The sequence below is a fragment of the Acipenser ruthenus genome, chromosome 4 (genome assembly GCF_902713425.1).
Source record: "Acipenser ruthenus chromosome 4, fAciRut3.2 maternal haplotype, whole genome shotgun sequence".
In the NCBI taxonomy this organism is placed as follows: Eukaryota; Metazoa; Chordata; class Actinopteri; order Acipenseriformes; family Acipenseridae; genus Acipenser; species Acipenser ruthenus.
The window spans coordinates 13,790,539-13,813,599 of NC_081192.1; the positions used below are offsets into that span (position 1 = coordinate 13,790,539).

The window sequence follows — 23,061 nt, forward strand, 5'->3', positions numbered from 1 at the left end:
TACCCACATTGTCAAACAGGTAGGGCTGCAACAAAGGGTACATTTTGACCTTTGAAGGTTCAGAACACATTACCAAAGGAAGGTTCGAACCTTAGATGGTACTCATTTGCATGATCTATTCGTGACGTCACTATAGCTACCTCCTTACGATATATACAGTAAGCTTGCATTGCACCAGCACCAACTGCTGCAGACAAAGCTTTATTTAACAGTCACCATTCCGAGCAGGTTATCAGTCACATTTTACTACTACTAAAAATATTAATAATACAGTACTAATAATAATATGAACTTATGCTTGTCAAGTGACCCCAGATATTGGTTATGCTTCCATGGCATGAGTCGCTTGCACAGTTTGCATTCTTTGTTTTTGGTCGTCTGGGTATTTAACAAAAAAATCTCAAAATAGCAGAGGGGTTTCGAGACATTTCTTTAAATACAGCTTACGCTATACAGCGCTTTGCCGTCGACATGGTGAATGAAGAAATTAAAGGTTTGGCTCTGGATAACATGAGCTGGTGCGGAGAGGGGCGGACGGTGCTCAGTTTTCAAAACTAAAATGATTTGTGTTATCGTATATTTTGTATGTTTCAAACATATTCTACCATATCACTTCTCTTACACTGTCTTGTACACTAGGTATTCAGTACATATTTTACTGATGCAATACAGCCACTAGAGGTACGAGCCCACTGCTTTGGATACTATACCCTGCTCCAGTTGTACGTAATGTATAACGATGTGGTAACGGATTTTATTAACAACTTTTGTTTACTTAATATGCATTATACAAATCAAAAGATCGAATTTTGCATGTGAGTGACATGTAATGTGTGATTTATAGTATTCACACATTGTCAAACAGTTTCTGTTAATAGGAAGAAAAAAAAAACAATAGAGTGCGTGAACCCGTCTGACGAACCTTCGAAGGTTTAAAACAATCTTCGAATCCCTGGCTAGCGAACGAACCTTCAAATCTTCGAACCTTCGGACACAGCCCTACAAACAGGTAATACGGCAATAACGATCCATGATGTGGTACGGAACAGAAAAGCCTGAGCACTTGTTGTTATGTTTTTGGTTTTTTTTGGTTTATTTTTTTAATCGCTCTTCCTGCAGTGATTTAGTGGACAGATCTCAAACCCCAGTGCACTAGAGCGGACATTTTGAAAAGAGCTTTGAAACAAACTTTAAAGTTATAAGTATAAAAAGCTGTCAGGATGTTAACAATGAAAAGAAAAATTACAGGTACATTATTTAAACAGTTGTAGCAACATGTGGGGACGTGTAACGCTATATTTTTCAAAACTCCGCTACTTACTCATTAAGCTGATATACTGTCCTTTTAATAGACCTCCTGTCATTAGCATGCTGAGAAGTTCCATCTCAATTAGAGAAACAGACTGCTATGTACTATATTCATTATTTCCATGTATAAAAAAGCTAATTATCACTCTCCTTTTTGTATATTTCTATTGGTAGTCGACTAGTCACACATCATGTGATTGTGAAGTGTGCAGTTTCAGGTGGACAGACATGCAGTTGCAGTTGCAAACTAGTAAAATATAAATGACATGAAAGAAATGTCAAGCTTTTATTGCCAATTATTTCATTATTTTCTCCCAATTTGGCATATCCAATTATTTTTAGGGTCAGCTGTCCTCTGAAGCGTGTGCCGTCAGCCGACCGCTTTTTTTCACACTGCAGACTCACCGTGCAGCCACCTCAGAGCTACAGCATCAGAAGACAACGCAGCTCTGGACAGCTTACAGGCAAGCCCGCAGGCGCCTGGCCAGACTACAGGGGTCGCTGGTGCACAGTAAGCCGAGGACAACCTGGCCGACCTAAGCCCCCCCACCCCGGGCGGCGCTCGGCCAATTGTGCGCCGCCCCCTGGAAGCTCCCATCTGCGGTCGACAATAGAATAGCCTGGACTCGAACCGGCGACCTCCAGGCTATAGGGCGCATCCTGCACTCCACTTAGAGTGCCTTTACCAGATGCGCCACTCGAGATCCCTGATTTCAAGTGGTTTTAAAGTATCATGCACAAAACAGCATAATGTTCTGAAACAGTATGTTCACAAATAGAGCACCAGATATTATCAAATACATTATTTATTTATTATTTTAAGTGGTGACCAGTCGACTTATTAGACACATTTTAACTCAGCTTTTCGACTCAGTGCATCCAGTAGTTAAATCACTTCAGTACATTGTATGATTTGAAGCCAGCCCTGGAATATCCAAACCAGAGATACGTGTTGCTGCTATCTGATCTCTGAGAGTGCAATGTTGAGCTCTGTGTGTCCCCCGCAGGATGATGAGAACCGCAAGATGCTGCAGGCTCTCAGGACCCTGCTGGAGGAGTTCCGCTCTGAGCTGCGGGACGAGGAGCAGCGACGTTGTGAGCTGCAGCAGACTCACTCCAACGAGAAGGCTGCCTTTGAGGTGGAGTGGGCAAAAATGAAGTGCCACGTTGAGCAGGTACTGCACACGCTCTATAGCAACCCTCATACCATGGTATTCTTGCACAGCATTTCTAGTTTTCCCATGGTTACACTATACATTTACCATGGTCTACTCTGGTTTGCAATGCTTATTAATCATACAATGCTTATCTATACTTTACCATGCTTTCACCATGTTTTATTACACTTTTATTGAGGAAACTTTTATAAGGGAAGAACCATATTTATAAGGGCTTTGTCACAGATAAGCACATAGGTTTGGCGTGGTCAGTAGGTCCTGCAAAGGTCGGTTGTAGAAAGCAGTGGCGGCTGGTGACCTCTGAGTCAGGGGAGGGACAAGTGGGGGGGGGAGGGTTAAAACTTTCTTTCACATAATGTGCAATGTATCTAATCTTTTGTGTTTTTTTTGGTCTTACCCATAGCATTCTAAGATCATGAGTAATCTCTTGTAAAGGGATAACATTTACAATAATATTGAACATTTAAACAAAGTATTTTATTTTTCAGTATTTAGTATTATTAGCATTACAGAAATGTGGATTTTGAACATGATTTCTAACATGATTTTCATCTTTAACTTCACAAATTAACATTGACAGTGAGTTAAAATAAAAAGCAGGTTCATAAATAAGTTTAAAGTTTCTTGCAACTTTAGACTTAGATTTACATTTCTAAGCCTTTTAGCTGAGGATTTTCCAGTTGTAAAAGTCATTTTTTACATTTTGAAAGGCTTTTACTGTATGAGGTATCTTTGCTAACAGTGAAAAAAACACACAGTACGTTGCGTCTCGCCTTAAGTTACCATAGCAACAACCAGCAACATAATTTTTTTGTTTTGTTTTAGCCAAGACTCCCTGCCCTATATTCTAGTATGCGTGACAATTAAAGTTTCACATTTAATCTCAAACGTAATGCTCTACTGCCAAATGAAATGACTTGTTCTTATTAGCAATTTCAATTTTTAGTTATGGCTTCCCTTCAGAGTTTTTCAGTATAATCTAGTGTGGAAAATTGAGTCTTAATCAGCCGATCAACTGCGTTATGCTGCATTATAAACCTGCTTGGAAAAATCTGATTGATTAGCTGCATTCTATCACCCATACATTAATCCCCCACAACCTTTCAACGCAGACGCATCACCAAAGCTTTGAATTTAAATTGCATCCGCCATTATTCTAAAACGTTTAATATCTGTAAATTCACAGGACATGAGCTGAGGGTGTAAGGATAGGGCAGAAGAAGCAGAAAGGAGCAGTTAGGTCAGGGTGCCGGCTAGAAAGGACCGAACTTAGGATAGAGGAGATGATGCCGACACATCCCAGGGGCAGAGGACCCAGCAACCAAAACAGGATAGAAAGATGGTCGCTGACTGAGGGCGACGATGCCGACACATCCCAGGGGCAGAGGACCCAGCAACCAAAACAGGATAGAAAGATGGTCGCTGACTGAGGGCGACGATGCCGACACATCCCAGGGGCAGGGGACCCAGCAACCAAAACAGGATAGAAAGATGGTCACTGACTGAGGGCGACGATGCCGACACATCCCAGGGGCAGAGGACCCAGCAACCAAAACAGGATAGAAAGATGGTCGCTGACTGAGGGCGACAATGCCGACACAACCCAGGGACAAAGGACTAAGCGACCTAAAACACAATACGAGGGTTATGACTCGGGGAGCCGCCCCTCAGGTAGACTGTAACATAAAGGAGATAGAGAGAGAGAGTTACCCAGCATCTGAGACTTCTGTAAAGGGGCGCTCGTTAAACCCGATTGGCCAAGACTTCACGCTGCCTGGGACCTGAAGGAGTTCTGGTGGTCTAAAGTCCAGTTCCTTATGGACAGGAATCCACATGATAAACACCATCATCACAACCTTTGCAGGGGGTCAAGGGCTGGACTGTGTATGGATACATAGAGTATGTTTAGTTTCCAGTGCGTTCAAGTGCTAAAATCAAGTGAAAAAGGAATGTACTTTGATATGTGCAGTTCAGGATATACACACAAATATACACACAAAAGACACTCGCATATTAATGAATACACAGGCAAATTAAAACAAGACATTAACATTATATGCACAATGTATTGAAAACACAGACAGATTCACACATCCATGTTGGCATAGTTTCTGTGGGATTGCTTTTACACAGACCTCTGACACAAATACCTTTAATAAGTAGAGTCAAAAACCAGGATTTACAAATTCAAACACATGTATATGTACATGTATATGTATTTTGGCATAAGATCCTACACACAATTACAGACTTTTTTTCATGCTGTATGACAAAAAAAGATGCATAAAGTTAAGAGTTAGTAGAATGCGTATGGTCGTTTGCATATGGACTATTAAACTTTTTTGAGCTGCAGTCTCTTACAGTAGTACTATTTTTGGAATTGCTATTTGGAATAAATTACCAGCAGCAGTGATGGCTGTCATTCAGTTTGGTACTGTAGTATAAAAAGGTGGTTTACTCTTCCTTCCCAGCTTAATGAGTCATGCATATATGTGGGGTATTTGCCAGGTTCAACTATCATTCATTTTATACAGAGCATTAAATAGGTAAAAATATGTTTGGCGAACTCATTCATTGGTTGATTTCTTGTCCATGTCCTAAAAAGGCTAATTTGATCAGCCCTTTTTATAGGTTTTCAGACATTCCAGATTAAAACTACCTTTGAGTGGCTGAATAATTGATAAGTTGTCATGGAAACCAGGGTTGGACACTGACAGTATATTGATTGTTGCTAACATTGCTTGGCATTTTTCATTTTGTATTGTTCCATTAGCTTATAATGCCTTCAAATAGTATTATGTGGGTCGTTACTTCAGTCCTTGCACTGTTTTTCATTATCAGTGAGGTAAATCTGTAAGAGACTATGGGAGGGACTAGGTCAGAAGTCACAGGTGGTTAAAAGCCTTAGCAACACTGTCACAAAGACGGCCGGAGTGGGTGGCGTCAGACCAGAGCCAGGAAATAAACAACGGAGACTTGGGGTTTTGGTGAAGCTGAGCGCGTGATCGTTTAATTTAATAATTAAACAGAAAATAAAAAGGTTGTAAACATACAAAAACACAGGGCACGGCACTGGTAGCCAAAATAAAGAGACAAACAAAACGGACAGACACTAACAAACAGGGACGAACAAACACGGTGAGAAACACTTATTATTATTCTTGTTGTTATTATTATTTTTACCTCCTCTCTCTCCCGTTCTTTCGCCCTGAACACCCAACCCCGAGTGAAAGAAACGTGCATCTATATATACTGTTGTGCTGGGATTCAATTACTAATTAATTATTCACTTGAATCCCAGCACGTGAATTAATTCTGTGCAACCCCGTGCTCACATATTATTACATACTTTAAATGCACGTGAAGTGATAGTGCAATCCCGTGCCTAAATATAATTATACAATTTTAAATACACGTGAAACACAGACCCGTTTATATCCCGTGTACCAATGACTATACACCAACATTAACACACGCACGCACCATACAACACATAATATGCACACAGGGGCGGGGCACATTGCCACAAACACGTACCAGGTTTATTTATTTGAGTCTTTTGAGTGCCTCGCTGTACAAAGTTTAGAAACCAGCAAACATAGGAAGATGGTCATGGTCATGGAGAATTAGATTTTTAAGAATTTAAATCAAAGTGAAATACAGAATATGGAAATGTACACAATGTTTAGACTAAACCAAGTATATTTTAATTTCATGAAACAATTAAATAACCCTTATAAAAAGAGTATACTAAATGTATGTAATACATTTGTAAATGTATGTAATAGTTCATTAAATCATGTACTGTATAGCCTACAACCATCAATATGAAAACGGAATGATGCAGTTAGCAACAGATTCATGCAGTTAGCAACAGATTACCAAATACATGAACAGTTCACATTATCACTAATCACTAATAGTTAGATTTTAAAATAAAAGTAGTGAACTCCAACAAAAAATCCATGGGTAATTCATACATGTAGAGGAAACATGTGTCTTATTATTGAATTGCTGAATTGTTTATTACTGGTAATTGCAAATTGATCCTGTAATGTAAAAAGAAACGAAGGCAGCAAAGGGTTCACTATAACAACTGGAAAAGACTTCCCTAGGACACCACAGCTGTTTACAGTTACATAACACCATAATATCCTTCATAAGCCATCTTTCCAAGCTGGTTGAGACAGACTGTACCAGAAGACATGGGTATGGTCTTCTGTATATCTTAGAATACACCAACCAACACCAAATCTCCATTTAGATGTTCTGGTCTTTGAATTAATAATGGTGAACCGTCCATACTATAGGGCACATCCTGCATTCCACGTGGAGCGCCTTTACTGGATGCGCCACTCGGGAGCCCCGCTTAAAAAATTATTTAAAATACCCATTCACACAGCACGAAATTGCGCAATCTATGCTGGTATAATACCATCATAACCCTTTCACACAGCCAAAGCGATCATGTGAGTACAACTTTCAAACCTGTCAGTCAACAGTCATGGTAACGGTGATTCGTCCATAAATTACAGCATCACGCACCGTCCCTTCTATTTGTGAATTCACCTCCTCGTCAGCCCGTAAAGTTAACAATTCCTTAACTTATTCCAGACTGCAATTATTACCTCGTTCTTGGTCAGCCATTGTATTTGAAAAAAATGAACACCAACGACAAAAACACCCAACGCGTCCAGTATTCCGTCACGTGGGATGTTGACTTTCAATCCACAGCCACTATAGCGCTTCAGTGCCGGCATAGCATTTCATACAGGAGTTATGACAGCATAAAATATGACGGCTCTGTGACGGTATAGGCAATTCACACAGACCAAAGTCATCATAACTCGTCTGTGTGAAAGGGGTATTAGATTGCTGCAGCCCTGACATTTAGGCTCCCTACCATATCATCGGATTAAGTATAATTCTTAATTTCTGTCAGATAGATTATCGCGGGTTTGGTGTGATTTGTGCATGCGTTGTTAATCGTCAGTATATACTAAGGCTAATTTAACTAACATTGCACTGATTAATTGTTTCCTAATGCCTTTGGGTTTTATTGTAATGTTGTTTTACTGTAATATTGACTGTCCAATTGTTTCGGTTGATTTTCTTAACTATTGTGTTATTGCATGTTTTATTGCATTTCAGAACGTATTGTGTGATTGCATGTTTAATAAATTCTGCGTTATTTTGAATAAATTCCTAGTTGGTATTCACTTGTGTAAGAAACACGATGTACGCACTTTACTTTAGAGGAAGCAGTTATGAGTTTATAATAACATGTAAATCTAGTGCCCTTTTCAGAGAGTGATAGCAAGAAAAGGTTTACATATTATAATAAATGTGATTATTCTAATAATAATAATAACCATGAAATACCACAGACATCCATTTAAGAAACTACCCTACCCTATAAATATTCCCCAAAACATTAGATTTGGTAAAAAAAAAAAAAAAAGTATATCTCTGCTGCAGATGGTACTCAGGAATATAATACCTGGTAATTTCTTCTGCATCTCGGTCCGATTTTATTAGGGATTTCTAGCAGTCAACCTTTGGGCTACCTTTCCACACATTTATCTTTTAAACCTGTTTTTAAATGTCATTTCATGGGACACTTTACATCATCAGGGATTTAAATAAGACTCCCATCGCATAGTGGGTTGATCTATCCCCTGTTGTACTGTACTGTAGCACACTCAGATGTGTCTCATTATCAATTAAGTTTGCAGTAAATCCTGAATTTACTCTGTGCCGTAGAAGTCTTGTTTTATTATTTGTTTATTTAGCAGACGCCTTTATCCAAGGCGACTTACAGAGACTAGGGTGTGTGAACTATGCATCAGCTGCAGAGTCACTTACAACTACGTCTCACCCGAAAGACGGAGCACAAGGAGGTTAAGTGACTTGCTCAGGGTCACACAATGAGTCAGAGGCTGAGGTGAGATTTGAAATGGGGACCTCCTGGTTACAAGCCTGTTTCTTTAACCACTGGACCACACAGCCTCCCTTCAGAAGAAATCTCATGTTATCATCATGGCTAATTAGACTTTAAAGCATGAACTAAAAGGAGGTGGCTATTTTTGCATTCAACTTTTTACCAAATTTATTGAGTCCATTGTAATTACAGTGGAACGTCGCATATCCGACCATCACATAACCGCCCTGATCAATTAACCGCCTTGCTAAATACAGTAAATAAATATTCAAATTAGGCTACACGAGTAATGGTATTGTCAGCAAGTGCAGAATCCGCGATGGAAACTGAAAGAATTATAGCAATCAGCCTTTTGGTGCGTTCCCCTTTAAGAGAGGCGGGCTGTGTGCATGTGTCAGTCAGCTCTGTGTAGCAGTGACGTTTCAATACACCAGTTGAGAAAGCGTTGTGTTTTAATCTTTTTTGTGCAGTGTGTTTATATGATGGAGCGCACGGTTGCAGATATTGGCAGCGTGTTGTTGTAGCTTTTAAATGCATTTGAATTAAACAAAGCAAGCTTCATAAACGCAATGCTTACCTTCCGTTTGTTTAAAATAGCCAAAACAATATTTAAACCAAGCTTCTTATCGACTGTTGACAATATCAAAAAAGAACTCAAAGTACCGTGACAGAGATATTAAGAAAGCAGAACCAGGGAGGCAGAGACTTCTACAGTTAAGAAAGAAGCCATCAGTTGCAGGTTACTGTACATTTAACGTTGGTTTTGTATATTTTTTAAAAACTGTGTGGAGATGGCTTATAGTAAACCGCATAGCAACACTGTGTATTGTAGCCTAATTAATTTCATTTACGTTTGCTTACTTTTAAAGCAAATAATTTCCCCGTGTTTAAAGCAGTTTGCGTGTTGTTTTTGTTCACTAACCTATTTATGCATGTGTAAATGTCATTTTCTATAGATGTTCGCAAATCCGACTTTTTCACATATCCGCCTATGCCCCAGTCCACAGGAGGTCGGATATGCAACGGTCTGCTGTACTGACACACACACTGTTTTTAACCGTATTGTTTAAAGACCAGTTTTCACTAGTTGCGAGGAGCTCGCATCTCTGTTATTTCTTCACTGCGCATTTTCTCTAAGTATATTTTGCGTGGCACCTGCTAAGGCAGTGTTGATTTTGGAACATATTATAGTGATGTTATCCTCTGTTAACACTTCAAGGAAAAAAACCTTGAAATCCTTTTTGTCAAACTGCCCTGATGTGTAAAGTACAGAAAATGAAAAGAATTTGGGAAACAGCCTAGAACATAAATCTGTTTAATGACTAATGAAATCATGTATCTGCCAAAATGACTTAGTAGAGAATTCAACTGTCAAAGCAACTGGGAAAGTGCAGATTCAGGAAAAGAGACTCCATTTTATTTTCTTTAATTTATTTCACTCATTTCATCTGCTGTCTTCTTCAAACCCCAAGATCTGGTTTGCCCCTCTACTCAAGAATATCAGATACTGTATCTGCCTTAGACTATTTGTGTTTAGCCTTTCAAGAGACGGACCTGTACCTTATAATCTGGGCTGTATTTTTTTAATGGTAAAAAATGGCTTATTTCGTGGCACATTCCGGTCTAAAAATAGGTATTTCACAATATTTTACAATTAAACATTATATATATATATATATATATATATATATATATATATATATATATATATATAATATTAGAGCAAAAGGAAAAAAATAGCATTGTCACATCCAAAATTGATCATTTTTCTCTACAGTCAAATTTCCCCAAATGTGTAATACTTACCTGAAGAGTAGTAAATGCTGAATTGTATAATATTTCGTTTTTTATGTCCACCTTTTAACCGTTCCGCTACGGCCTCGCTATAAATCGTTCATATACGAGCGATGATGTAATGGTGATGTTAGACGTCCTTTTAAACAACCATTGGCTGCTTACCAAATGACTGACATCTCCAAAGACTCTAAAAACCAATCAGGGATGATTTTATTTACTTTGAAAACGAAAGTAGTTAGATAGATAGAAAGCTAGATGAGTGAGTTTTTGGTTTTTGTTTTCTGTCAGGAGATTCAGCGATCACAAGTACAAAGCTTACCAGAAATCATACTAAATCGTCCAAAATGTTCATAGATCCCCCCCCCCCCCCCCCCCCCCCCAAAAAAAAATAAATAAAGAACATATTAACTGTAGTGAAATATTCATAGGATAAACTTCAGGGATGACTCTCCAATCAAAACACATTTCACTAAAGCCCCACACCAATAGAGATACCTTTTATTGTACAAAAGAAAAACATAATTTTTTCCAGAAGATGTTGATGAGTTGACAGATCTCTGTGATGGTGAACTTCTTCGCACTGATTCTAGTAAAGAATCTGAAGTATATGAGCCTGCACACCCGTCAAACAATCTGGTGTGAAATCAAAACCATACATGGTATTTATAAAATCATTTCTGATCCAAGTCCCTAAGAGTTGGGTCTACCACTAGTAATTTAACAGTTTTTAGATAGGAGATCACTAAATGACACTTATGAGGACATTTTTAAATAAAAATAAATTTTCAAATACATTTTTTTTTTACATTCAAACTAGGTAACCGTAGGATACATTTCATCATAGAGGGAAAATGTTATTCTCTTAATAATCTTCAGACAGCTGTTTAGAAAGCTATAATATGGTACATCTTTTGTCCTGACACAACAAGCCGAAAGTCAAGTTATGTGTCAGACCTCAAACAGGTAGGATTTTCACTGTAGCGGACGGGATAAGACATTTATATTTTTAGTCAATTATCAACAAAAGAACATAAATAAAAATAACAGACATGTGAAATATCCCCTTCTGCTGGACAGAGCAATCATTAGAAGAAATATTTCCAATCTCTGATGCAGCTGGTGTCTTTTTCGTTGAAGACATTTTAAAGAAATCGTGCAGTTCAATGCAGTGTGTGTTCAATCATTTACCACCCGGAAACAAACTAAACCGGCTGCCAGTTTCCTAAATGTGACAGACAAACATTTGCAGTATTTATTTGTAAGTACTAAAAAAAAATGTATATATACCGGTATACTATTCTTTCAGAAGTGGGAATTTTCACAAGGAACTGTATATTACACAGCAGTGGGGCAGTTTGACAGAAATCATGACATCCATAATAACCATGAAAAAATACAGTTGTAATTTCTTCGACTTTTTCATCTTCTGATCAAGTTAATAAAATTATTTTTAAGAACTACAGCAACTTGATTTATTCTTTTCAGTACTTAATGTCATAAACATTTTTGAACAGGGGCCTAGAATGTGTGATATCTTTACTTAAATGTACTCTCTAGAAATGTAATAAATCTAGGGCCTGAGAAGGCTATTATTAACACATTTCACAAGCCACTAAAAAATATATATTATGTTGCTTAAATATTTTCACAAAAAACTATGTACAATAGGAACAAAATTAAGTAAGATAAACCTTTTTCTATTTGGTGTATATTTCATTTCATATAATTTTGCTACTAATGTGTTTACACATTCTTAACCATGCAAATGAGTAGATGTGGTGTTTTATTTCTCACTGAGTAACAAGCTACGGTACTCAGGAGTGGCTCCAGAAATAATTACTAGGGGGGCGCTTAGCCCGTGGGGAGTGGAACCAATGAGAATATTTGGGTTAATAAGCTCTGACAACCTAGGGCAAACTAATTTTTGCTTTTGTAGCCGTTGTTACTCTGAAGTCATGATCATGACTGAGCTGTAATATAAGTATATACATTGCTTATCTGTCTAATCGTGTATATTGTGCTGTGTTCTTGTGAGTGTTTTATATGAGAAATAACTTTAATCAACACATGCTAAGTTATGCCACACAAGGTACACTTGAGAAATAAAAAGACAGAATTTGTTTTACAAGTGAATTAATTATATTACCATATTAAACCTAAATTAAACGAAGAACAAAACACATGTTGTATTGTTGTGTTAGTGCTACCTTCATGATGTCCCGTTTGGAAGAAAAAAAAACTGTCCAAAGCAAAAAGAAAAAAAAGTATTGCTTGAATAGCTTTGCATGATTTGCCTAGGTCTATCTACTACACTTACACAACATAACATAAAACGTGTTTCACTTAAGTACGTATAATGCATTATACACATTTTGGTTACAAAACTTATCAGCTAAAAACACCAGAACATGAACCTGATAAAATCAGACTCTTAAAATGAAATGTGAGTTCTTCCCATTGTCTGGTTCATTTATTTATATACATCCTGAAGATATTACTGTCTAGACCAGTGGTTCTCTATCTGTGGTCCGCTGACATCTGGTGGTCCGCCTGCTTCATTCAGGTGGTCTGTGGAAAGATGACATAATTACTGAAAGGAAACGGCAGCACAGTTTATAGATCCCGTTGCAAACGCCAAATTTAAGACCTTAAAAACTCAGCTATAGAAGCAGGAAGCAAATACATGCTTGCAGAATATCTCCAAGTTAAGTTTTTGAGTGTCTAAATGTATTTGTTACTAGGGAGTTTTTGTGTATTGCGCTCACGTGCACTCAGCACAGCAGCTTGTAAAGTAAGGGTTAACACACAACGGCGTGCATTGTGTTACATTAACTTACGGCTGTAGTTCAACCAACAAAGCCATATGTTAATGCAACACAATGCACAAGCCCTGGACTGTCTTATCCTGCTTATAAAACGGATACAATAAAAAAAATGAAATACAGTTTTTATATTTTAAAAAAATGAACAACTTTATTATATATCCTTTTGCTTTGGAGAAAAAAATAGTCCCTCAAACAAGGTTCTATTATTTGTTGTAAACATTAAACTGGAGGTTTTCAACGTTTACATTTATTGTAATTAATTAAAATGAATGAAGCCTCCGTGCTGGTCTCAATCGCTCTGTAAAAAGAGCTGACATAACCCGCAGTGTTTGCCTTGTTAGTGACCAAGTGTTTAAAAATGCCAGTCATGTATTATTTTATATAAAAAATGATGCAAAGACAACGTTCACTATCCACGCATTACAAAAATACATTTTTGGCATTTTAAATGCTTGCACTAACAGGCTATCGTTGTGGTTTATGTCAGCACTGTTTACGGAGCGATTGAGATGGAGCACAGAGGCAAACATAACAAAACTGAGTAGCCTACACTTGACCAGCCGAATTACACACTGGAGCATAGAATCTGTTTTTTCCCTCTCTCTAAATTCATTATGAAAAGTAAACTATAACCATTCTTTAAAACTCCAATTTTAAAATAACTTTGCTCACACAAACATGCCCAACCAGCACATTAAAACAAAGGTAAGTCTATGGTTATTGTAGTGTGCAAGGTATATTTGTATTTGGACTAGTTTTAAGTTGTAATCATATACCTTATTTGAATTCAAAATCATGTAGGACCCACCTCTATTGAAATAATCAGACTGGACAACACTTCTAGTGAATATAAAGGAACAGTTTTATTAGAAATAAAACTAAATAAAGGAACAATTAAAGGTGCAACAACTAAACTAAAGTAATACAGAAAGGAAGAATTAACTAAACTAAACAGTACAGAAAAGAAAGTTTAAACAACGACACCCCACTCCCGATAGTTGCTTAGTGATCCAAAGCAATCTATGGGAGATTCTCTTAAAGGTTACAACTGCACTCCTGACAGTTATTTAAGACGAAGGGGGTATCATTAGTAACACAAATACTTGCTTTCATTAATATTTAAAATCAAAGCATTGTTAAATCAGTCTCATATCGAGGTTTTGGTTCAGAAAGCAATTCTCACTCTTGTCAGATAACCTCTTATCGTTCAGACAACCTTACGAGAATTGTCTACTATCAAGACAGCTAATTTGTATTCTAGCTTTAAACGCAAAATTATAATTGCCTTGTAAAACCCACATCAATTTGTATAAATCAATACAACAAACATACTGTAGTGTTCATTAACTCAGAGCATGAATTGAAAGCAATAATGCTTTTCTTACATTCTACCTCAAACAAAACGTTAATTTTATTTTAAGGTTGGCTTATTCTCGAGTTCATAAGAGGGTAAAACACTATGTGTTGAATACTTAATGGATTTTTGCTCCTCCTTCAGCTGATCTGTGTCTTCAGCAAAACAGGCGCTTGAAGGTTTTCCTGTTGGCAGAGAAATTCCAGGTTCCGGGGTCTGTCTTTGCTTTTTGTGTCTCCTTACCAGGGGACTAAATAATTGTTTTTGCAAAAACAAGAGTCATTAACTATTTAGGTATTCCACTGAAACAGCAATTCCTCCACCAATACATGCACTCTTCATCCGGTTATGTCTGGGATATTCGACCACAAACTCCAGCACTGCTAGCTAATACAAGACTGAATATATTTCAATCTCTGTCGACTTCAAATGTTCATCCAGCTCTTTCTCTGGCGATCAATCTGAGCTTAGTTAGAGATTTTATTACAAGTACTTTTAGGATTTTAGACGTCTTACTCTACAGACTCCCACACCAAGGCAAATACTAGAGTAGTTATTTTGTATCAGAGTTTCTGAAAACGGTATCTCTGTTCAAGTCCGTCGCAGGCTGGGTCTTCAGATTGTCAAAGTTCAGAGACTTGTTTGTGTGTCAAGAGCCTTGGGTTTCGTGCCAGGATTGCTGTTTGAAAGTTGCGCTTGTTATTTTGTAATTCTCTCTTCACCCCTGTGATTGGATAGTTTGTTTATTGTGGACTGTGCCCGAGGCCACGTGGGGTGTTTCCCATTGGTTGTTCTCATTCCGAGATGTCCCAGTATTCTCAATTGGTCCACTGTTTCGACCCCTAACGGCTGTATTTATGAGGTGTCCTGTTCTCTCTCAGTAGTGTCAAGGCATTCAAAACCATCAGGCTTCACCTTTTAAAAGACACTGCCGGCGCCAAAGGATTTATTCAATGTTGGTGAAGATAAACCACTTGTTCAGTATTTAGTTTATGACTCTTTATAAAAGTATGCTTTGTCAGTTGGGGAGTTTGTGACAAGAAACCAAGTAGACACAGAGAATGGTTTAGGATCCCCCTCTGTATATTACAATTCTGTTAATTTCATAAACAGAATGATATTATGACCCACTCTGACGCTACATTATATATATATCATTTTTTGTGCTTTTTTCAGTAAGGTAAATAAGGTAGTCTGCAAACAATGAGGTTTGTGATCTGCTGCTCTAGACGAACGCACACTGAATTTGAACATTTTTTCACATCGGAAGTGTAATTTGGAGTGTTCTCTCTCTGGTTACTAGTGATGACATTAACATTTACAATTGTTACAAATTACCAGAGAGAGAAAAAAGGACTGGTCTCTCTCTTGCTAGCCTGTAATTACTAACAATGAAGTTGTGTGTGGTGACAGTGCAGATTAGTCAAAAATGAGTTGATTTTACGATTGTCATCTGGATTGTGCCAGCTGCCTACATAATCTGCGCGATGGGTGTAAAAAAAAAAAAAAGTGGGGGTGTTTATGGTAGAACCACCCCTGACGGTACTGATCTGTCGCTCTTTCCCAACACAGCTGGAAGAAAAGGGTGAGAAGGCACTTGGAGATCTGAGTTCAGCCGACATGAAGAGGGCATTTAAGCGGGAGAGGGAGGAGCACCGGCGGCTCCTGGCAGAGAGCCACAGTGAGGCAATGGACCTGCGCTGGAAGCTGCAGCACAGTGAGAAGAACTGGAGCAGGGAGAAGATGGAGATGTTGGACAGGTTCAACAGGGAGAGGCAAGAGTGGGAGTGGCAAATGAAGGAGATGCAGAAAAAGACTGAAAAGGTTTGGTAGAACTGTAGGAGGAAACCCTAACTGTAGTAGCAGTCCTAGTAGAAACAATGGTTAGTGACCAAAATGCATTGACTCTATACTGTATGTATTTGAAGATACAGTTTCCATACCCCAATGGAAATTCATAATTTTTAGAAATTTCTCAAAAACAAATAATCTTTTGTAGCAAAAGTTTTGCTTTTGTGGCTGTGGAAAAAAAGTTTCAAGAAACAGATGTCTACAGTTATTTATTTCAGCAGTTTTTTTTTTTCAAAACTAAAAAAATTCTAACCAGGAAATGTACCCATTGAGACAGTCACTAAAGTTTACTAACGGCAATCATTTTGAAATTACAAATACAACCAACACAATAAAATGTGCGGTTCAAACTTGATCAGCAGTATACAGAGATCAGAAAATAGAATAAATAGGATATCTATTTTTAAATGTAATTGTGGATTGAAATAAATTTATTTTGTTTAATAAAATTATAAATATGTAGATAAAGCAAGCCCTTCTAGGAAATGTCATCATATCCAAAAATTGCAAACAAGAAAAATTAGTAGGCTTTACATAGTACACTCAAAAAAAGCAGCAACACAGCCTACTCCTTTAAAAACAAAAGTCATGGGCTTGCACCAATTTCCGTTGAAGATTGGTGGGTTTCATTTGTTGTTGTATTGTTCTGTAGCAGAAGAGCTGCTAGTGTATTCTGAGAAGTGAAGTCGTGTCCAGCACACAGCAGACTAGATGTACTCATGTGTGATACTGTGCGTGATACTGGAACTCACTTCGACAGTAGACAAGTAAGAGTCTTTCTGTCCAGTGAGCCGTCAAAACATTAAAAAAAAAAAACCTGCCATTCATTTTTAGTGTTTTACTCCATTACGCGGTTCAGTGACTAACTTTCTATATTATTAACTGCACTCAGGCACTCAATCCAATGTTGCCGCGGCCAGGATTGAAGTACGATGTGCCGAAAGTCTCAAGACACAGCAATGCGATTAACGAGCGTTAAAATTAAAATTAATCTCCCCAAAAATGTACGCATTAATCGCAGAAGTTAACTGCGATTAATTGACAGCCCTATATAAAATATATGTGCTTAATCGATTTAAATTATATATTCTTTACATTTTGCATGCCATTCACTACAAATACCAGTAAGTAATGTTTGGAGGGTCAGTTTTTTCATAGTAAATATTTAACATTCCATTTTAGCATATATGCATTGCACTTTTGTAGAGATTAAGAACCACTGTTACAGTGGAAAGACCAGGGGTCTTCCTTATTTGTGTTTATGATTGCACCTTTTTTAAATGCATAATTGACATTTAAAGTTCTTGTTCTGGCATTTAACAAAAGTTATGGTGGACCATGTTTTGTTCTGAATGCAGCCCCCTGTATTTGTTCTCTTTTTGCTTTGGGTTTGCAGCTGCAGAAAGAACCAAATACAAGGAAAGGGGAGATGTTCTTAGTTGACCAGAAGGAGGCTGGGCTGAGTGTGTTTTCTCCACAGGACAGTGCCCACAGGAATCCACCAGTGGCCTCCAGGTCATACTCGGACTCAGACGAGCATTTTGAAGGGGACTCAGGGTCAATGAATCTGAAGGAAAGCGACAGGTTCCGTGCCACTGAAAACCTGTTTCTGGAGGCCTTGTCCCTCGATTCTTTAAGTGAGAGTGAGGTGCCCCCACTGTCTAGGCTGGAGAGTGAAAAGAAGTTTCCTTGCTTGAATGAGGTACAATATCAGGATTATCTATGTACACTTTATACTGTGCAGTAGGTGGATCTCTTTTGTTATAGGTGTTTGTTATACTGCAGCTCAAAATCCATACAAAAATATCAGCTTCCTGTACAGTGGTATGCAGAATATTTGGACACAATATCTAGATTGTGTGTGTGTATATATATATATATATATATATATATATATATATATATATATATATATATATATATATATATATATATATATATATAGTTAATACCTTCCATAACATGAACACTTTTAAATAATATAATTTTGCAAAATGTTGGCCTAGAAACAATGAGGTGGAAAAGGGTTTTGGTCCAAATCCCAGATTCCATTTCTGAAACCAGTCAAACATTACTGGAGTTGAAGAGGTTGGCAAAAAGAAGTCTTCTAGCAAGGAGCAGGTGAAATGTGTTGATAAATGTGGCAACAGATATCAATGATATCCCCCAGACTTGTGCAACCAGCTTGTACATTATATAACAAGTGATCTAGAAGCTGTGATAAATCCAAAGGAGGTCATACTACCACATGTGAAAAAAGACACACCAAATGGTACTCATCGAGACTCATGATCAGGACATCGCTATACAGAACATATTAATACCGTGTTCATACGTCTAAAACGAGTTATTTCCAGTGATTTCATTTATTCACAAAGGTCAACACATGTAATTTGAGGAATAATATTAAGAAAACAAAACGTCGGGCTCCCGAGTGGCGCATCCAGTAAAGGCACTTGCGTAGAGTGCAGGATGCGTCCTATAGTCTGGACGTCGCGAGTTCGAGTCCAGGCTATTGCCGACCGAGGACGGGAGCTCCCAGGGGGCGGCGCTCAATTGGCCAAGCGTCGCCCGGGGGGAGGGAGGGTTAGGTCGGCCAGGGTGTCCTCGGCTCACCGCGCACCAGCGACCCCTGTAGTCTGGCCAGGCGCCTGCGGGCATGCCTGTAAGCTGCCTGAGAGCTGCATTGTCCTCCGACGCTGTAGCACTTGGGTGGCTCCATGGTGAGTCCGCAGTGTGAAAAAAAGCGGTCAGCTGACAGCACACGCTTCGGAGGACAGTGTGTGTTCGTCTTCGCCCTCCCGAGTCAGCGCAGGGGTGGTAGCGATGAGCTGAGCATAATAAAAATATGGCCATTCCAAATTGGGAGAAAATAATAAAAATAATTGGCAACGACTAAATTTATTAAAAAAAAAAAAAAAGAAAAAGAAAACAAAACGTCTTCTGGTAAAATTCCCCAGATGTAATTAGCATTAGACAGGACTTATCTGGTCCTTTTGAGGAAGTAGAATTGTCAGTGTCTGATCTTCATGTTATGTACAATAGCCAGGATCCCTCTTTCTGGTGGTGCATTTGGTTGGCCGGTCAATTTGTAAGTGTTCACAACTTTGTGTTTTGAGTGTATTTTAAAGTTTTGTCTTGGTAAATGATACAAGAATATGTGTTGTCCTTGAAAGTTGATTTGCACTAATCTTGACTTTACAATATTACTGCTAATTGGTGTCTGTGAAGCCAGCCAAGTTAAATAAGTAAGCCCACGATACAGAGTACCTAGATAATTCAATATTTATAGTTTTGAAAATATTTTAGACTTTTATATGCTTGTGGTTATGAATGAGATTTGTTCACTTGTTTTAACAATTTGTAACCTTAAGCCCGGAACACACTACCTGATGACATCACAGGAAGGGGTGCATGAATAGTACAGTGGCAATGGGGAGAATAAATAGGTGAAAAGATAAAGCTTTGGCAGTAATAAATATCTACAATTTTGGCTAGAACTTAATGTGACGTGATTGTGAAACCCACCTATGACTGGAAACATGCATGTATTCTCTCTCTCTATTAAATACATACATACATACATACAAACATACTCCCATTATTTTTTATTTCATTTCCATTTGGCTGTTGCTCGCATGTGAGAGCCATCTGGCTATATGGTAGTAGTTTCCATAACAGCGAATTATACTTCCATTAATTTTTCTTGATCTCGTTAACGTACATTTTGATTAAAGAGTTCCCCTTATTTAGTCGTTGAGACAGGAAGTGATGTACGTGCCCTGCGACAATTAAGCTTTTTAACGAGAAGTGCGTTCATTAACTACCTCATCGACTCAATTTCAAAGCATTAATGGATTGATTTAATTAACACATTTCATTTGAAAATCACTTGCTGATAAAGCTCTCATTATTATACCACGCGTTTGATACAGTAATACTGTTTTTTGAAAATCCTGCCCAGGGTGTCAAAACGTATGGCTTCCAATGATTTAAAAAGTTGTGATTTCCTTTTAGGCTCTGAATGAAATAGCTGACGCAAAGGATCTAGCCTCATATCAACAAGAAGATATGCCAACAGGAAATCTTCTAAGGTAAAATAATTTTTAATTGACAGCTTGACTCAGATCTCTTATTGAATCCACTCATCCTGAAATGGATAATCTCTCTGTAACCCAAGTGCTTATTAGGGAGAACAGATTAAATAGGTTTAATTTAAGCACTGCAGAACATTAAATTAAGCATTCCCCTCACTGACCCAATGAATGTTTCTACTGGGGTCATTTACTTTGCTGTTTATGATCACATTGCTGTTGTAGTATTGTATCACCCTTCATTAATTATGTTCTGATTTTAACAGTGATTTGTCTTTTTTTTTCTTCAAGCCACATTGGGGGTTAGTTATTATTATAATTATTATTATGAATTAGTCATTTAGCAGACATTTATCCAAAGCTGCTTACAGAGACTAGGGGGGAAAACTATGCATCACAACTGCTGCTGCAGAGTCACTTACAATAGGACCTCGGTTTTACGTCTCATCCGAAGGACGGAGAACAAGGGGGTTAAGTGACTTGCTCAGGGTCACACATAGCGAGTCAGTGGCTAGGATTGAACTGGCAACCTCTTGGTCACAAGCCCCTTTCTTTAACCACTGGATCACCAACCTCCTATATGAATGTCAAAGATTTCGATTACATACTTAACCCTATGTGTAAACGGACACATTACACTAATTTAACTAAAAAGTGACACTTGAATAATCCAATAAACTATTTATAAGTGGAGTATTAGGCTTATATTGGCCAATAAAACATGTTATACTGTACCAAGAAAGCAAGAGGATATAATGCTTAATATAATATAAGGTTAATAAGTTTGATAGTGGGATACTTGGTTCTAACTTTGTGCAACTTATTCCATACCCTTTGGTGACATACACATTGGAATGTATTGGTTTATCTTTATTTTACTCCCTTGGTTTCAGAGCAAAGTCAGTTTGTTCCATGTCTGAGTTCCAGAGCCTGATGGACAGCTCTCCATTCCTCCCTGATAAGAGCATGCATGGGGACAGTGTGAAGGGTGAGGTGACTCCTCCTTTGTCGCCAGATGACCTGAAGTACATTGAGGAGTTCCATAACAAGAGCTGGGACTACACTGCGCTGGGCCAAAGTGGACCTGCTGAGAAGCCAGTTGAGGCCTGGGCAGAAAGGACAGAGGGCAGGAAGATAGAACAGACTTCAAATCCATTCCAAGCTTCATCATGGTTCCTTACTACGAGTGTCACAATGACGACAAACACTACGACCAGCCCAGAGCACTGCCAAAAGCAACCACTGAGGAGCAGCATGGAATCTGAAAAAATTGGGGTCCGGGTCTTCCACAGCCCCCCGGTTGTTCGTAAATTTGACAGCACAGTACTTTCCGAAAGTGAGGGAAAGCCTGTGGTGGACCCCGACTCCATGTTCTCTGTGGCCAAAGGGAGTGATGCCAAAGGAGGGTCGGAAGAAGTGTTTCGGAGGTGGCCTTGTGAGCTGCCCAAACACCACAAAGAACTCCTTGAGGGTGGACTCCATCCTATAGAGCACCCTATCTGTTCTACAGTTGGCTTTGCCTCCTCTCTACACGACCTGGGGCTGTCTAGGAACCTGAGCGATGACATGAAGGAGGTAGCTTTCTCTGTAAGGAATGCTATCCGTTCCAACTCCGTGGAGCGCCAGTTTAAGGACACTGCCTGCCAGACCAATAGTTTCAGTACTAGGGGAACCCAAACAACCCAAACCATCAGCGTCAGCCTCCAGACGGAAACATTGAGAAGCATCACCAGCAGTCCTCACAAATGCTTAACACCGAAGGGAGGCTCAACCCCTGTCTCATCCCCATCAAGGAGCTTAAGGAAAATGCAGTTCTCCCCAGTCATTCAGAGCAAGTTTGACCGCCCCTGCTGCTCCCCCAAGTACGGCTCCCCAAAGCTCCAGCGCAAAATTCCAGCCAAAGTGGACCAGCCCAACAACAAGCCTGCCATGCCGACCACACCTCAGAAAGGGTACAGCGAGTCAGCCTGGGCCCGGTCAACCACCACCAGGGACAGCCCCGTCCACACCACCATCAACGACGGGCTGTCCAGCCTCTTCAACATCATTGATCACACGCCTGTGGTGTATGACACCCTGCAGAAGTTCATAAAGTCCCCTAGCTGCTCCAGGTCTGCAGAGCCCAGGCCAGAAGAGCCCAAAGTTGAGGAGCTCAAGTCTAATTACGGGGTGGTTCAGGAGTACCTGAAGAATGCCCAGGGCAGGTCTCCCAGTCCTGTACAACTGATTGTAGAGTCTCAAGGGGAAAGAACCCCAGAGGTAATTAGCATTAGACAGGACTTATCTGCTCCTCCAGGCTATACCATTGCAGAAAACGCTGCCAGAATACTTAATAAAAGACTTCTTGAGCAGGCCTTCAGAGATGAAAAAAAGCTTCCTTCCAGTTGCCAAACAAACCTCAGTAAGGATAGCAGGCCAGTGGAAGCTGACAAAGTTCAACAGGGATCCATTGAGGTACATTTTTCATTTATTTTTATATTTATTTTGCTTTAAGCTATTCTATTTAAAATAAAATAGTTTTAAAGAAAACGTATTAATATGGTATTTTTTATGTATATTAATAGCATGCTAAAGGTAATATTGTTTTGTGCATGCAGCTGTACTAGCTGTTAAAGAAACAGTTTATAGGATCTCAAATTCAAACAGACTGAATAAAGTTTGTGAAGTGGTACAACATGGGCCTCATTTACAAAAGGGCACTAAATGTAGCTGT

General features: G+C 38.8%; 1 protein-coding gene across 6 annotated transcripts in view; it reads left to right on the plus strand.

The window, feature by feature from the left end:
• LOC117400235 (microtubule cross-linking factor 1) overlaps positions 1 to 23,061 on the plus strand; it is an 81,879-nt gene that overhangs the window by 50,588 nt on the left and 8,230 nt on the right. For 5 of the 6 annotated variants that reach the window (XR_009328403.1, XM_033999858.3, XM_033999855.3 and 2 more), the window contains 5 exons: positions 2,316 to 2,483; positions 15,976 to 16,227; positions 17,651 to 17,956; positions 20,272 to 20,348; positions 21,242 to 22,802. Coding sequence is in view for 5 of the 6 variants with exons in the window: in XM_033999858.3 (XP_033855749.3) it covers positions 2,316 to 2,483; positions 15,976 to 16,227; positions 17,651 to 17,956; positions 20,272 to 20,348; positions 21,242 to 22,802 (2,364 nt within the window). In the remaining variant the exon portion in view is untranslated. The remainder of the gene's footprint in view (positions 1 to 2,315; positions 2,484 to 15,975; positions 16,228 to 17,650; positions 17,957 to 20,271; positions 20,349 to 21,241; positions 22,803 to 23,061) is intronic. The other variant, XM_033999856.3, reaches the window with a different exon arrangement.